Source organism: Galeopterus variegatus, unplaced genomic scaffold (assembly GCF_000696425.1).
Source record: "Galeopterus variegatus unplaced genomic scaffold, G_variegatus-3.0.2 Scaffold2692, whole genome shotgun sequence".
Taxonomy (NCBI): Eukaryota; Metazoa; Chordata; class Mammalia; order Dermoptera; family Cynocephalidae; genus Galeopterus; species Galeopterus variegatus.
In genome coordinates, this window is record NW_007728803.1 from 124,499 (window position 1) to 142,333 (window position 17,835).

The following is a 17,835-nucleotide window of genomic DNA, read 5'->3' on the forward strand; positions in this document are numbered from 1 at the left end:
CTGTAAAGTGGTGCTGAATTTAGTCCTCACAGCAGACATCCCCATGAGGAACCTGGGTCTGTGGCAGTACCCTCAGCTGAGAGACAAGATACTTGTGACTCGGAGTGGTTAAGCAATTTATCTGATGTCAAATGATTCTTCGCAGCTGGGACTAGAGTTTAAAATCTGACAAGGACAGGGAATGTTTTAGATGTAATAGAGGGAGGGCACCACTGGAATGGCTTGGGAAGTTAGCACGGGTTAGTGATGAAGACAATTGCTCCAGATGACTTTAGCTTTGGAAAGAAAGTGTTTCACTCTTTATTCCTTCATTTTGTTTTTTCTTGTGCCTGTCAGGAGACATAATTGCAAAATCACAGTATCTCTTTTCCCCTCACGTTTTAACTCCATTATCACTTGCCATAGAGCTGGGCCCTGCAGAAGTAACAGAGCAGGATAAAGAGCACACATGTGAGACACTGCTGATGTGCATTGTCACTGTACTGAGTCACGGGCTGCGAAGTGGGGGCGGAGTTGGAGATGTGCTCAGGAAGCCATCCAAAGAGGTAAATTAATTCCAAGGGGAAGGAAGGGCAGGGGGTGGCCGGGTGGGTGCTGAGTGTAAACTGATGGCAGAGGCAGAGCCAGGTAGCGATGAGCAGCTGGGTGGGACTCGCTAGTCAAGGCTTCTTCCTCTCTGTTGATCCTATCAAAGCAGAGCAGCGATAACAGCGGAGTGCAGGAGGCAGCTTTATTTCTCCCTTCAGTAGACTTAAGTATTGTTTCCCTCAGGGTTGGTTCTGGCCTACCTGAACACAGTTCCAGAACCCTCTTGGTTGTGTGACACAAGACTTGAAGAAGTTACAATTTAGATGCAGGGTGTGAAAAGAGATGTAGTTGTGGGTTTTAAAGTTTAAGGCCCAGTTTAATTTCTGCCCAAGTATGCATCAGTCTAACCTGAGCTGTGCCCCAAGCTCTGCAGACCAAAGGGTGGGAAGGGAACCGCGCTGATTCAGACACCTCTCTTTTGCAGGAACCACTCTTTGCCGCTAGAGTGATTTATGACCTCTTGTTCTTCTTCATGGTCATTATCATTGTCCTTAACCTGATTTTTGGGGTTATCATTGACACCTTTGCTGACCTGAGGAGTGAGAAGCAGAAGAAGGAGGAGATCTTAAAGACCACATGCTTTATCTGTGGTGAGTGTCACTGCCCAGCCTGCCCAGCGTGGCACAGGCACATGAAGATGTCAAGGGCGTGATGTGACGGGGTGTGCCTGGGTGTTCTTTGGGAGGGGCACTGGCTGCGTTCTCTTGACTCTCTGCCCTCTGCAGCAAGTGCAGCTCTACTTTGCCTTTATTCTGCCGGGAAGTGCTTGGAGTGCCAATGAATTCTGTGCAGCAGTCGCCAGTTTGGGGGGACAGACGTGACCACACATTATTTAAAACAAATGCATCTCGGGGTCTTTTTGTTGTTGGATTACCTGAGCTTACATTGGTCCCATTCTAAGTAAATTAGAATGGAGATACTTCATCCAACTCCAGCTCACAGGTGTCTTCACTACAATCTGCCGTGATAAAATATTCCTCTTTAGAATATGGTGAGAGTTCAGAGCTTGGGCTCGGAGTCAGCCTTCTGGTTGAGCTTCTGTTGCTTGCTAGATGTGTAACCGTGGTTTAGCCACTTAACTTCATTGAACCGTTCTTCCTCATCTGTGAGATGGGTACAACAATATGTACTCGGTATTAGTATGAAAATCGGGAGGGAGGCTTATGTAACACTCCTAGCAGCATCTGGGACACTGTAGGTACCTGAGGATAAGTAGGCACCTGCTACATAAAAGAGGTGTGGGGTACCAAAGAAGTCATTCTCAATATAACTGTGGGAAAATATATGTAAATGTAAACTAAATCATTAGTAGGAATCTGCTGGTTGAGTAATCATTTCAGTATTATTCAAAATATAGTTTCTAGGTATGTAAATTTTTTACTGATATGTATACTAAAAAAAGAGCATTTTCTATTTAAAAACTTAAATTCTTTGCTTTTTGCCCTTTTGAAACCTTTTTAAGCTTTTTAAAAAACATATATATATAATTTCTGAGTTACAGGAAAGTCATAAGACTAGTACAAAGAATTTTTAGGGCCGGCCCGGTGGCGCACTGGATAAGTGCGCCACTTGGGAAGCGCGGCGGCGCTCCCGCCCGAGGGTTCGATCCCACATACAGACTGGTTCCCGCTCACTGGCTGAGCGAGGCGCGGGAGCAGCACCGAGGGTTGCGATCCCGTTGCCGGTCCCCGGTCCGGTACGGGGGCAACACTGAGGGTTGCGATCCATTGCCGGACACGGAAAAAGACAGATCCATTGCCGGACACGGAAAAAGACAGATCCATTGCCGGACACGGAAAAAGACAGATCCATTGCCGGACACGGAAAAAGACAGATCCATTGCCGGACACGGAAAAAGACAGATCCATTGCCGGACACGGAAAAAGACAGATCCATTGCCGGACACGGAAAAAGACAGATCCATTGCCGGACACGGAAAAAGACAAAAAGACAAAAAAAAAAAAAAGAATTTTTATACATTCTTCACCCAGACTCCTCAGATATTAATGTTATACCTCATTTGCTTTGTTCACACACACGCAATTTTTCTGAACAGTTTTGAGTGTGAGCGGCTAACACGATGCCCGTTTACCCATCAATATTTCAGTGTGTATTTCCCGAAAACAAGAACATTCTCTTATGTATCTCCAGTTTCATTATCAAAATTGGAGAATTAAAACAGATATAGCACTACTGTCTAATCTGCAGATTTTATTCATGTTCCACCTTTCGTTCCAAGGATGTCCTCTGTAAGTCCCAAGATGTGGGTAGCATTTAGTTGTCATGCCTCTTTAGCCTCCATTGACATTTTTGAAGAATACGGGTCAGTTATTTTGTAGACTGTCCCTTGATGTGGGTTTGTCTGACGTTTCCCTGTGGTAAGACTGAGGTCGTGTATTTTTTACAGGAATATCAAAGATGTCATTGTGTTCTTCTCAGTGCGTCATAACAGGAAGCACATGGTGCCCATTCATCTTGTAACTGGTGATACTAACGTTGATCACTTGATTCAGGTGGTAATTGCCAGGTTTCTCACTTAAAGTTACTCTTTATGGAGAGATGTTTTGACATTGTGTAGTGAACCTATCATTCCTCAGGTTAAACTTTCACCCACTAGTTTTAGCATCCACTGATGATTCTTGCCTGAATCTATCATGATGGTGGTTGCCAAGTGATGATCTTCTTCATTATTCTTTCGACATTTGTTCGACTTTTTATTTCAAGAAAGAACTTTTTCTTTTCCCCATGTATGTTTGTATTTGTGACAACATGGATTCAGGGATTTTTATTGTATTCAGTGGATTATTCTCCTTACCTGCCATTATTTATTTTGATGCTCAAATTGCCCCCAGATCTGGCCAGTGGGAGCCCCTGCAAGTTGGCTTCTGTGTTTTGTCAAGTCTTCATCATTTTCTATGTACTTCCTTACTTTTTTTAGCACCATAAGATATTCCAGGCTCAGATTTATCTTGTACCTTCCCTGACCCAGCCCTGGAATCAGCCATTTCGCCAAAGAGCCCTGGTTCTTTTTAGTGGAAAGTGGTATTTAGAAGCCAGGATCTGGGGGCGAGGCGTGCTCATTCCTGTGGGTGTGCCACTGCTCCCAGAGCTTATTAGGGTGCAGATCTAGAGGACAGGTGTCTGTGTGCACATATTTATATGTATAGGTATGCATATGTAGCTACATACATATCTGTATCTATATTTTTATATACATATGAAAAAAGATGAGTTCATACTGATAACTCTAATTCCAGTTCAACATTACAGGGTTCATTCAGTCTTTCTCCCTTTCCATATCTGTGCTCCCTTCTTTGACAGTGAGGAATCTGGCTCCCATTATCCACAATATATTTACTTATTTGCTCAATTCTAGAATACATAGAAACTGCTTTCAGAATTGCTCACCCAGACTTCTGTGAAATATACTTACCAGCTAGAGTTCAAAATTTGTTGAAAGTTCTTTTTGTCCTTATTCTGTTTCCTCAAAAAACTTTTAACATGTCTGCATTTTGGCATTTACCTGGGAGAAGGGACCTCACATTCCCTGGTTGCCTGTTCTGTGTGAGTGCATCACACACGTTCTCATTAAACCCCAACACTCCTGGAAGATGGCAGTCTTCCCAGTCACTGACAAGGCAGCTAAGGCACATGGGGATTAACTGGCAACCAGTAAGCGCAGAGGTAGTATTCAAACCCAAGTCAGACTCACAGCCTGTGTTTTCCTGCCCTAATGTGAAAGTAAATGCATTTGTAAGGCCAGGCTAATCTAATGCTTTATAAAAACGGGAGTGAGACAACAGCCTTCTCTGTAGCCACAGTCCTGCCATGGATTTTCCTGCACCATGGCTGCTCAGTTGGGCTGGGGCTTTCTGTCTCTTGTTTAGGCTTGGAAAGAGACAAGTTTGACAACAAGACCGTGACCTTTGAAGAGCACATCAAGGAAGAACACAACATGTGGCACTATCTATGCTTCATCGTCCTGGTGAAAGTAAAGGACTCCACAGAGTACACGGGGCCTGAGAGTTACGTGGCAGAGATGATTAAGGTGAGTGGGAAAGTGTCCCGGGGGCCAGGTGGATTTGGGGCCTGCCGGCCTGGCTTCTCAGCCTGGAGCATGGCCCTGGCAGCCAGTGGGGAGCTACCCAGCAGAAAAATCACATCTGGTGTTGACTGAGCCCTTCCCACTAGACTCCGTGAATTTTGAGTATTCTCACAGTGATCCTCAGAACCACCAGACAGGTGCTATCAGCCTGTTTTAAAGGAGGAAACACTGAGGCTCAGAAAAATTAGCAGCTGGGGATTTAACCTAGAACAAACTCCATAGCCCAACTTCCCATCTCTGTGTTGTTAATCTGCCTCTCTTCTTGATAATGTTCCCCCCCCACCCGCCACCTCTTCAAATAACACCTAGTCTCTGAGAGGTGTCTTAAAAACAAAATGATCACTCGGTATAGTTCAGCATAATTTGTTTGGCCTTAGCCTTCTAGTCTTTCTGGGAGACGCTTTGCCTATCATCAGGAAGGGATCACATGATAGAGGAATTCGAGTCCCAAATTAATCTTCCTTCCCCCCGCCACCCCCCGCCTCTTCAAATAACACCTAGTCTCTAAGAGGTGTCTTAATAACAAAATGATCACTCGGTATAGTTCAGCATAATTTGTTTGGCCTTAGCCTTCTAGTCTTTCTGGGAGATGCTTTGCCTATCATCAGGAAGGGATCACATGATAGAGGAATTCGAGTCCCAAATTAATCTTCTTGCAGATGGGAAGTGTGAACTACCATGTCCCAGGAAGCAGGGAGGCTGCTGCAGGTTTGTAGAGCAGGCAGGGCTTTGCGGAGGCACCACACGTGTGCTGTGGGAGTCCCGGGCCAGCTGTCCTTTCAGACCTGTGCTTCCTGAACTTCATTAGAATGTTCAGTGGCTTGTGGTAGAGTGAGGGGGCATGAACTGTGAGATCTAGGGAATCTCTGTGATTTACACCTGCTCACCGTGAGGAGCAGGGCCGTTAGCTACTAAGAAAGACTGCACAGTTCGCCAGTTCCCAAGGACTTGAGCACTCTGCCTGATAATGTTATCCTAAAGGAACCCTTCTCTGTTTTTTATGCAGGTGTGATTTTCAAGCTTTTTATGTTAACATACCCAAAGTCAGATCTGTTCATATGAGAATCATTCGTATGCTTAGGCACAGGCAGGCTTTCAGTTTTATGGCCAGCAGGGCAGCATCACGTGGTAATTTTTCTGAACACCCACATTAGGCTCTCCAAGGTTCTGGAGGGCTCTCTGGATACTGTGCCGTCTGTACCCTTGAGGTCCTTGGAGCCTAATTCCATTCTTCTCATATTTTAATGTACACATGAATCATCTGGAGAGTTTGTTAAAATTCAAATTCTGACTCAGCAGTCACTGCCAGGACTTGAGATTCTGCATTTCCAACAACCTTCCAGGGGATGCCGAAGCTGAAGCTGATGTGTGAATCACCCTGTAGGTAGTAAGAGTCTAACCGAAGAGACAAAACAGATACCGATTTAAGAAATTACCATCCAAGCTGGTTATATGAATACTGAGGAGAAATAGTCCTAAACCTTTACATGCATTTAGCCCTCTTCAGTTTGTAATGTTCTTTCACATCTCGTATTGTATTTGGTCATTAAAATTACCCTCAGTGGGGAACCAGGGAGAGGGAACTTCTGGAGTAAGGAGAAATGGTGAGGGTTTGTAGCAGAGATGACTTTTGGAAGGGGTTTGAAAGAAGGTGAAGAGCCAAAGGTCATAGATGAGCAGAAGGGAAGAGAAAACATCAACACAGAGAGGGGCAGAGAAGGACAGTTCCACAGTGAGGATGATGGTGTGTCACTTGTGCAGATGAAAGCCAGGCTGGGGGTTAAGTGACCTGCCTAGGAACAGCTCAGGAGGAGCCCAGGCAGGACTCACACCCAGGTTGGACTGACTCCACAACCACATCCTGTAGTCATGCTGTCAGTAGGACGCTGGCAGGGTGCTGGTGAGACTGGGCCAGGTGGGAGCAGAATCCTGTTTTTAAGGAGATTAGGAGTTCTGATGGGTGCCGGAGCATTAGAATTTCACAGGTGAGGTTTCCAGGGTCAGGACACATTAACTGAAACATACTCCAATCCTTTCTTTTCCTGCAATTGTTGACACAGCAAGTTGAGCCCTATTTTATCACTGTCCACGCTTACACAGACCTGTCCCCAGGCACAGATTATGGCTTCGTTTGCATCAGTCTTGTAATGCACGGAAGAGAAGGCCTGCACTTGTCGCCCTTGTCACACCTCACTCTTCTCCCTCACTTCGTTTTCTTCTCTGTGAAGTGTTTGAATGGGCCGTGTCTTTACACCATTCAGGGGCCAGTTTTGAAGTTTTCTATTAATCACCTTACTGTACAGTCACAGAAAACTCTGGCGCCCTTCTGGGTTTCTGTCTCAATCATGAAGACTAACGGGAGTCTTGTGAGCAGTCACTTGATGTGGATTAAGAACCAGAGTGACCCCTTGCCTGCCACCCAGCCTGGTCACTGCGATGCTCTGAGAGCCAAGCACTCAGTGTGTTTTCCTAGCTACGTCATTCTCGGTCATGCAAAACTTCTTGTCAAAAAACCTAGAAATCTGCATCATCAAAGAATTTTTAACTCTGAATGTCAAAGTTGCTGAGGAACCAGATGTTTTGTGTGCCAAGCAATGGCTCACAGAAGCCATCTAATCCACAGGCTAAAAGGCAACACCTCTAGTGTTGAAGCCCCATGAATCCCTGCCAGGGACTTCTATGAGGGCATTAGCCACAGCAGGGCAGATGCTGGGGTGCTCAGCCAAATCACTCAGTGGGGGCTGGAGCCCTGGGGAACTCAGCTGCGGTGGAGTAGGTTGCATGCCCACATCGTGGACCCAGCTTAGTCATGCCCTGTGGATGCAGCCACAGCTAGGAGAGGAGGTCCCCACCAGCCTCCCTCCTGAGGAGGTAGGCACCCTAACCCTGCTTCTGGGGGGAAAAATCAGGTGATCTCCAAGGAAAACCAACCCCATGAGGCTGCAGTCACCCCAGCATGGAGAAGAGAGGAGAGACGGCCAATGAGCAGTGTCAGAGATGAAAAGAAAAGCTCACGGCCCCTTTGCTTCCCTCACGTCCCAAGAGAAGTCTCTGAGTCAGGCTCTTTGGGGACATGTGGTCCTCAGGAAAACTGCTGAATATAGAGCAGAAGGTTGGGGAATGTTAATTCTTCTGTAGCTCTCCTTTGGCCTATTGATTAAGATCCCAGAGGTTCCTGAAGACATGTGAAGTAGTAGCTGCCAAAGGCCACCCAGCAGAACCAGAGGCCTCAGCTGGTCACCGGGAAGGCGGAAGAGCTCTTCACAGCTGCCTTGAGGACAGCTCCCTGCAGACTGCAGTGTCAGGGGTGGCAAATAGGTTTTTATCTCCAAAAAAAAAAAAAGTAGACTCTGCCTGGGCACCATCTTGAGAAGGGTCTTGAAGCCCAGGCTGACTTGGAGAGAATGACATTTGACTAGTCCTGGCTGAAAGGGCTCAGGAGGACAGCTGTGTGCTGAGTGGTGTCCCTTCCTGCCTACACCCACCTCCCGAAGGCGGTTTTCCTCCGTGGGTGGCTGCTTGGCCTTATGAAAACACAAGACAGCTTTGCTGGATGACACACATCACCTCTCTTCCTTCTGGAACTGGCATACAGTCAAAGTGACAGGGCCTCTTCTCTCCATAAATGGAAATGGTGTGTTTCTTGCCCGCGCTGGAGGAAGGGAAAGGAGGAGACTTTGAGGAAGCTCCGTCTCACAGCTCAGAACTTCACAGCCAGCCGGTCACCCACAGTTCATTTTCACTTGAACGTAATAGAAGATCGTGTATTCTCTTCTGTCTCCTCCTTGTCATCCCTTCCCTGTTCTCATTGGAGATGGGAATAGCCTGGCAAAGGCAAGACCAGGCTAATGCCAACCATGAAGTCATCACTACCCAAGAATTGAATCTGGAGGCAGAAGATACCAGGTTTGAGTGTCAGCTTTGCTCCTTCCTGGCTGTGTAACCCCGGGCGAGTCATGGGACTTCACTGACCTGAGTTTCCTGTCTGCAAATTGAGGTCAAGACCATCCCTTGGGTGGTGGAAATGAGATACACGTATGGGACCGGGCAGGGGGTCGGCACCCATGGAGAGGGGCACAGGCACAGAGCACAGTCAGCCCGAGGCAGAGGGGCGGACAGAAGCAGCGTTTGCTGTGGTTCCAAGACTCTAAGACACTTCGGCTGTTGGCACATTGTTGCCAAGACAAGTCAGAATGGGCTTCTTGACTCAGAACTTCCTCCCATGGAAAATCCCTGTGTCGTCTTCTGTCTTAAACTTTAAATCTTTAAGTGTCCTTAAACTTTGAGGCAGGGCATGGTTGACATTATCATTCTTTTTCCGTTGACTCAGGCACAGGTACTTGTGAATTCTATCCATGTGTTTAGTGATCTCTTCTACTTGCTCTCACTGCCCAAAATTAGGGCTTCCGTTGATTTGGGGAGTGGACCCTGAGTTCTGTGTATTAAAGACAGACCTCAGGTTATATCGTGAGATTACACTTGGTTTGCTGGTAGATTTGTCCCTCAACTCAAGCACCTGATGGTAAGTGGCGCCGTGGCTCAAATAGCCATGGGATGCTGACCCTCTTACAGTGAGTGCCACTTAGTCCAGGAGACACAGTCTCATACACTTTGACCTCAGACAGGGCTGTGCTTTCAGAGAAATGTGACTACGGAGTGACCTCACATAGCCCCTGGCAGTTCAACGCAGGAGAAAAACCTGAGTTTCCTTTCCCCATAGGAATTGGAATTTTGGTGTTATCACAAAGAGTTTTGGTGATAGCCTTCTTTAATAAATAATATTTTTAACCTTGATCTACATTTCAGTTTTCACAATAATTTATGTGCCACACACCTTTTGTGAATAACTTTAGCACCATTTGGTTTTGCTCTGATGGCAACTGAACCGAGCAATTGTGTTAGTCTGTAGATGATGACTGAGAGGCCATGATATTGGATGTACTTAATCTGAGTAAGTGGCAAGTTCACTGTGAGTACTTTGCCTGAGAGAATTTAAATACTGCACAGTGGGCATGTCATAGGGTAAAGATCAAATATATGATTCCCAGCAAAGACACAGCAGCTCATTTTTCTAGTACAGAGAAGTGCAGGAGACTAACTTATTCTTGAAAGGTAGAAACTCAGGAAGCATTAAGAAGGAAGATTGGTAGAGAAGATCAGACAATAACTGAAATATAAGGCATCTCTTTTGCTAATTAAATATAGTTTTTGCTTCTTTATTTTAGAATTCTAACATAATTCATATTTTCAGAGGTGTTGTTTTGAGTGAATCCCATATAAAAACAGGACAATCAGATAGGATGTTATTCATCCACATTTCAAAATGTCCTGATATCTTGGGCTGCTCTGGCTACTTCTCTTCTCCAGGGTAGCATGTTCATTGACTACTAATGTGGATGGTGAAATAATTGGGGAGCATCTATCTCCCCACAGTAGATTGCATGTCCAGGGATGCAACAAGTCTGCTGTTTCAGGAGGAACGGTCTGTGCTGTGCTCTGCTTTGCCGTGGCATGGGCAGGTAGATGATAACTAATAATAGGACACACGTAATCAGTGTGTATAAAATAAACACTTCATGTGCATGATCTCGTCTAATCCTTGTTGCATCTTGGTAGGTGGAACCATTACCATTTTGCAGATGGGAACCTAAAGCTCAGGAAGGTTGAGCAGCTTCTCCAGGGTCTCCCTCCTGGGAAGTGCTAGAGCCGAGATTGAAGTCCAGAGCTGCTGAGTCAGAACCCACCCCCAGCTGTCCTACCCACTCATCCATGTGTGGTTACAGATGTGGCTACATCTGTGCACACGGAAACAGCCCTCTGTATCAGGAACCTGTAGCTGTTGGTTGACTGGCTCACTTCTCAGGCTCCCCACCCCAAGTGGTACTGTATTAGCTACCTTTGAAAGAGGCAAGACACAGAGAAGGCCCCACTGGGGGTAGGGAGAAGAGTGGGGGAGAGGATCTCCTGGCTAGTGCTGACTGGCTAATGCTGAAATCAGCAAGACAGGAGCTTCCTGCGTTAGATGGGGTTGAATTCTCAGGCAGCTACCTTACGTCTCCTGAAGGGGGTTGTTCAAATGACAGGAGTTCAGGAAAGGGTAAATCTAAGCTCTTGCAAGGTGTATCTGAGATATATATATATATATTTTTTCCTTTTTGTCTTTTTTTCGTGTCCGGCAACGGATCGCAACCCTCAGTGTCACGCCCATACCAGACCGGGACCGGCAAAGGGATCGCAACCCTCGGTGTTGCTCCCACACCTCGCTCAGCCAGTGAGCGGGAACCTGTCTGTATGTGGGATCCGAACCCTTGGCAGGAGCGCCACCGCGCTCCCAAGCGGCGCACTGTAGCAGTGCGCCACCAGGCCGGCCCAATCTGAGATATATGTTAATTTTGGCTTGCTAAAATATGATGAACTTCACTGCACTCACTTAAGCTTGAAGCAGGGAATGATATGTCCTTTGGTGGCCAGATTTGGAAGGAGAGAGTGGTGTCTAAGAAAAAGGGGAAGGATGGTTCACCAGAACCACAGCCAGACTGGAGCTTCCACACCCAGGTGACGCATCTGAATGAGTGTAACTCCCTAATAATTAAACATTAGAATGTCTGATCCATCATCCTTTAAGCTCAGTGCTGACTTTTTCTCACAGCTGAAGTAGACACCTCTCTTCTCTCTCTCTCTCTCTCTCATCTCACACACATGTTCAACACATGCCCACACACAATCTTCCATTGGAGATTTCCCGGTTTGTTCCATTATGCATTAGTTCACTTGACCTCTTGAGAAACTAGCTGAACAAGGATATAAAAGCAAAGGAGCAGTTTTTCAGATCAAAAGTAGCATCAACATGGCAGCAGTGGAAGCCTAGCAGAAGGCAGTGGGGTCCCTGTTGCACAGGAAGGGAGAATCCAGGAGCCTGCATTCCTAGGAAATGCTTTCCTGAAAGCTGCAGGCAATTCACATCAAAACAGCCATCTAAGAGCATTTTTGCCTGAAAACATCTCCTGGGTACATTTTCCAAGCAAATAAATTCTATTAGCAAATTAAGCACTACTAAATATCTATGAGGAAACATTGTGAGAAGATTCAAGAGCATGAGGACATCTGGCCCTAGCACTTGTGTTTACCTATATTTGATAAAAAGACACAGGAAGGTAACACAGTGAGAAACCAACTTGTTAACAAGAGCAAAAGATGAAAATGGGAACTGGATACCTGTGTGTCACCACTTTCTGTTTAAAAGGGGAAGTGGCCGAAGTCTTACACTTTTCTTGACCTAAGAGAGAGCCTGGTGCTGTAAAATCTGCAGACAGGCACTTTCCACAGTGGGGACAGCAGCTTTCTGCCAGAGGTAGTGCAAGGCACCGAGGGAGGGGGCTGGAGGAAGTAACTCGGGACAGCAGCGGAGACGAGAATTGCTTGTGGATTGTAATTAGATCAGAGGGAGGCCTTGGACGCTGGGGGGAAGGGATGGTGGCAGTGGCCACCAGAGTAAGGAAGTAAACATAAAAATTCACACAGCTGACATGAGGGGTTATTGGAGATTGGAGTCCCTGCCAGACAGGACGTAGAGTACGGGGGACAGGAAGGGAGAGTCCAGCAGGGCGTGCACCTAACTCTACCATGACCTTTCTTTCCTCCTGAGTTCTTGCCACCTGTGGGCTTCCTTACGCATCGGGCAGGTCCTGGCTGATGAGGAAGTGACATGGACCTCTCTGCTTCATGCACATATGCAGTGAGGGGGTCAGACATTTATCCTGGAATTCCAGTGAGGGTGCTGGGAGGAGGGAGTGCCTTGATAAGTTTCTGGGACGCTGATATTTCAGTGTTGGCAATGTTGTGTCAACAGCTTCCCTGCCTAACCTGGGAGGCCACGAGCAATGGCTAAAATGTCACCTGGGCTCTGAAAGCCCTTAACGTAGATGAGGACACAGCCTGTGCTGCCCTCTGAATATGATTCCCAGGTGGCCTCCTGAAGTTAGCTGACACCCCGGCAGTGTTCAGGAATACGGAACAAGGGAGAAGAGAAGAGGCATTTGGCATTGGCTTCTCAGTGGCTGGAAACAGTGTGTCAGCATCATTGGACTTGCCTGCAGCCAGCCGGAATGCTTTCGCCCCACCCTCTGCACTTGAGCTTGGGTTCATGTCAGTGGCAGCTGCACAAAGCAGTTGCTGAGTTTAAGATTCCCCACCCAGCCTTGTAACACCCTCTGCCTTCCAGTCTAGAGGGGATGAAGTCACCCTGCATCCCACTAAGCACTTCACGGGCATATGTCTTTTTATTCTGGAGCACTTGACATTAGGACCCTGGTTCTGCACAGACTCCCAGCTCTCTCTGAATTTTCCACACTTTGACTTTCATGGAGTGTGTGCTGAGTGCTGTTTATATCAGTGAGCTGGACAGAGCCATCAATCTGCCTTAAAGAAACTTATATGCTACAGCAGAGCATGGGGAACCAGATATACACAGGAGTCTGGTCCTTGAAACTGTGAATGAGAGGGTCATGCAGAGTGATTGTTAGCTCAGTCAGCTGAAGACTGGTTTACCGCTCACGACTCCAGTTCTCCCCACTGGTTAGTTCTTCCAAGGATGTGAGTATGAACTTATGTGTTTGTACATGCACATATAAAATATTTGCATACACACACATTTCCCCCAACTTGGCAGATTTGATAAGCTCCAAAAATGTTTTTCTCCACTTCATACCTTGCAACCACCCTCCTGCTCCTTCCCCCACTACAGACTCCACGGGGTGCCCTGCTTCCGTTCCACACATCCCAACTATGTTTGTAAATCCTTTCCTTAACTCCTTTCTTTCCTGTTTGTTCTCAATATTGACTGTCTGACAGAGCTAGACTGTTGGGAAAATAGAATAGTTTGGTCAGGGCCCTTGCCTCAGGTCCAGTTGGGTGTGGTTTTAGCACATCCTTTGTAAGCGAATTTGTGTGTGTGTGTGTGTGTGTGTGTGTGTGTGCATGCACGCCAATGTATCTTTTTAGTTTTTCTTACTATTGTGTTCTTCAGAGAGAGAGAGAGAGAGATGAGTTTTAGTGAAGCAGGCGGGTGGGCGTCTGCCTCAGGCATCCGCCGGACCTTTTGGCCAGTTACCTAGCTCATAAACCTACGCGAAGGGGTCTGGGGACCCAGCCTGGCATGTGAAGGGTTTGTGACCCAGTCTGTGAACAGGCTTGAGGGGTCCGTGAGCTCCAGACCCAGCCCTAGCTCGGCAATTGGCCCAGTCGGTACAGAATGACTGGCAGGTAAAAGAGCCCGACAACTAGCGCGGTTGTGTAGCTAGACAGTTGGTGTCGGGACATTGTTAAAAGAGCTCCACAATCAGCCCAGGTGACAGGATTCCGACATTAGCAGGGGCTCCACATAGATGGTAGCATCATATGCTGCTGAGAGGTGTGTAACTGTAAAATGCCTTTATAAAAATGCTCTAACCTGGAAAATGTTCTGAATTTGACTGTCTTTATCAAGTACGTATATTCAGAATTCTTTAAAACTTACCTCTTTAAAATGAAGCCTACTAGCATGTCTCTAGGGAATGGGGAAAAATTAGTACTTAGGTATAGTCATCTGTATTTGAAGGTTGTGGACAAGACTTGGAGTTTCTACCTTTCACAAGCCCTCTCTCTTCAGAGCCTCAGTTTTACCGCCTGTAAAATGAGGAACTTGAACCAAAGGGTCCCTTGGGCCATTTTTAGCTGTCAGATTCCACAAAGCACTTTTCAAAGTGGTGGCAGTTCATGAAATATGGAAGAGGGAGGTATGGGCCTTCGGGCGTATCAAGAACAAAGATGTGGGGAGGGAGAACGGGAGAGTTATGTGAATAAGTTAGTAAATGTTTGTGGCCAGAGTGCAAGGGGCAGGTTAGGAAAAGGGGGGATTTGGAAAGGATCAAGGAAGTTGGAGAGCCTGCACATGGCAGATGGTCTCTTTCATCCTTAGGAGGTCAAGCTGTGTGGCTCCTTTCTTCCAGATCACTTTTGAGTCAGTAACAGTACTGGACTCGCTCCTCACCTCTTTAGATGACATCTTCCTATCACTTCTTTCACAGAGTGTGTCTAGGCAGGACTGGCCTTCAGTAAAACCATTTCAGTCCAGAGGAGATTTCTAATATATAAGCCCATCAGATGAGAGAGCTTAGGTTGAACACTGTTCTGTGTGAAGCAGCTCATTAGTGAGGCTCCTGTGTGTGTATGTCAAAGGTAAATGTATTTTTGTATGAAACAATAGCAAAGAACTTTGGAAAGCTATTTAAATAGGCTTAAAACAAACAAAAAAATATTATTGTATAAAAGTAATGAGATCAAAATTGGAAACTAATGGAATCCAGAAAAGGATAGAAGAAAACCAATAAAAATGGCTAAAAATCTCCATATATAACCGCCTGGAATGTTCTGGTATATTTCTTAGCTAACTGAAAATGCAGAAGAAGTGGCCTAAGCAAAATGTCAGAGGCCAGCCTGGCTGCTGATTCGGGGAGAAAGGGAGTTAGCCTCATTGTTCCTTTTTAGGAATCTCAAGGGGACCGCCCAGCTCTTGGCCAGCACAGGCAGCTCACTTCACCTTTTTCTCCTCCTCTGTGACTTCTGGTTTCCTCACCCTGGCAGCCCCAGGTGCCCAGGACCCACTGTGCCACTCCTAGTGGTGAGCCCTGCTTTCTCACAGTCCCCGTGGGTGCCCAGGGGATGCTTCACCTGTGGCCCCTGAATGACTTGGAAGAATGATTATGCAGCTGGCTCTTCCTAGGGATTTCATCAGAAATGGGTGCGGTTCTCTCTGCTGGCATGAGCCTGTCTTTGTTATGCTGTATCATCCAAGAACAACTATTAACTGAGTCTGGAAAGGGCAATTGGTCATTCCAGCCCAGCTGAAGATTATATAATGTGGCCTGTTTTGGTAATGTCATTCAGAGCTCAAAAACAGTACTAGACTGACACCTCAATATGTGAGCAGCTTGGCCAACCTTTATGAGGTTTAGTTGGCAAAATAGAAATCAGTATCTCTAAAATGTTATCCCAGAGGAATAAAGGAACTAGCTGTGCAGAGGAGTTGAGCACTGAAACTGGAGTCAATATCTGGACTGCAGTGCCAGCTCTGTGACCTTGGGCAGATGGCATGTTAATTTATAATTTGCATAATGCTTTCCAGTTTATGGGACACTTTCACAGCCATTTGATCTTTACAATAACCCAGTGTGGTAGCTGGTGATCTCTTCCAAAAAATAAAAGAGAGAAACAGAGGCCCAGGTTGGTGAGCTGACTAATTGACTGTCCTGTGTACACGTTGGAGAGTCAGGACTTGAACTCTCCAGCTTCTGATTCCAGGCCGTTGTTCTTTTTTGTGGACACACTGATGTTACAGGTTGTTGGAGAAATGTACAGAATCTGTGAAATGTAGGAATATTGTATGTGGTTTGAGTTCATGTATTTTGGGACAAAGGGAACTGAGTCCTTACATTCAGGGCTGGCCAACAAATTCCAGGTGTGGGATCTTTTTTTGTTTTTAATGAATAGACTATTTTATAGAGCAGTTTTAGATTCACAGAAAAATGGAGCAGAAAGTACAGAGCTCCCATTCTTTCCAAGTCACTCCTCAGTTTCCCCTATTATTAACGTTTGGCATTACTGTGGTGTATTTGCTACAGTTGATATACCAATATTGGATACGTTATTATTAGTGAAAGTCCATTGCTTACATTAGGGTCACTCTTTGTGTTGTTTATTCTGTGGATTTTGACAAATGTATAATGGCACGTATCTACCATCATATCATAGTGTCACACAGAGTAGTTTCACTGTCCTGCAAACACTCTGTGCTCCGCGTGCCCCTCCCTCCCTCTGAGCCTCTGACAACCACTGATATTCTTACTATGTCTAAATTTGGGATCCATTAAAAAATTTTTTTTTTCCTTTTTGTCTTTTTTTTTTTTCGTGACCAGTAACGGGATTGCAACCCTCGGTGTCGCGCCCGCACTGCGCTCAACCAGTGAGCGGACCAGTCTCTATGTGGGATCCGAACCCTCGGCGGGAGCGCCACCGCACTCCCAAGCGCCGCACTCTACCGAGTGCGCCACCGGTCCGGCCCTAAAAAATTTTTTTAAATGTATAATATTATAAATGGCAATTTCAGAGTCATTGAGCATGGTTAAAGATCATTATCACCATTTTTCACCCAGAGCAACACATACTGTTTTATTTTTTTGCTGTGATCTTAGAAAAACGAATTCTAAAGATTAATTATTTTCTTCCTCTTCAATGGAAATTAATTTTCAAAACAAAGTTGTTTTCTTCCTCATTACCCTAGCTCACCAAAGGGATGATGATTTAAGTTTATTGAGTGTCCTATATTCCTGTTTTTGAGAGTTAAGTATCTTCAATCCTCCTCCTCTGGGCATTTTCTGAGGGTTTAGATATATGGGGAGGCCAAGCAGCTGTTTCCAGGTCTTCCCCACCGCCTCCTAGTCATTTCTGTCACCTAAGCATTTCTGGACATTCTGGGAACGTCACATTTGCCTTCCTGCTTGGTAAGATAAGTAGAAATTGAGTCCACAGGACAGTCTGTCTCCTTGAGTCCTCTCAGAGGGAATTCTCAAGGGTAGAGAAGCAACCGGTCCATTTTTCTAAGACCCATCTTCTCTTCTACCCTCAGGCTCCCTACCTAAAAACCTCATTTTCTAATCTGGCTATAAAAGAACAAGGGATTCAACAGTAAATGCTCCATTATTTAGGCTGGTAAACAGAATTCTCTATCGGAACAGACTTTCTCTAAGGAGGTGATTGATTACCTCAGTCGTCTTTCTTAGAACAGCCTCTTCAGCTGAACCTGGGACGAAAAGAAAATTCTCAGAATGATTAGTGTTTGCATCAAACAGTCCAACTTCCTCCTCCTCTCTCTCTGCCTCTCTCTCTTTCACACACCCTCTCTATTTCCAGTCAAGGACATTTCAAGAGGCTGGTCAGTGCCACCCCCGTGTCTAAAACTTCAGTGTTTGCCTTGCAGGGACTTTTCCAACTTTACCTAGAAAAGAGCTAACCAGAACCTTAGCACTTGTGGTCAGCCTGCTTCCGGCTGTGGCTTCAGTTAGTTTGTCTGCTCTGACAGAGGAAGCACTTGCCGTGACGGGAACTGC

General features: G+C 46.0%; 1 protein-coding gene across 1 annotated transcript in view; it reads left to right on the forward strand.

The window, feature by feature from the left end:
• ITPR1 (inositol 1,4,5-trisphosphate receptor, type 1) overlaps nucleotides 1–17,835 on the forward strand; it is a gene marked incomplete at its 5' end in the record, with an annotated part of 156,071 nt that overhangs the window by 124,490 nt on the left and 13,746 nt on the right. The window contains 3 exons of the mRNA XM_008582677.1: nucleotides 406–545; nucleotides 1,013–1,178; nucleotides 4,476–4,636. Coding sequence (XP_008580899.1) covers nucleotides 406–545; nucleotides 1,013–1,178; nucleotides 4,476–4,636 — 467 coding nt within the window. The remainder of the gene's footprint in view (nucleotides 1–405; nucleotides 546–1,012; nucleotides 1,179–4,475; nucleotides 4,637–17,835) is intronic.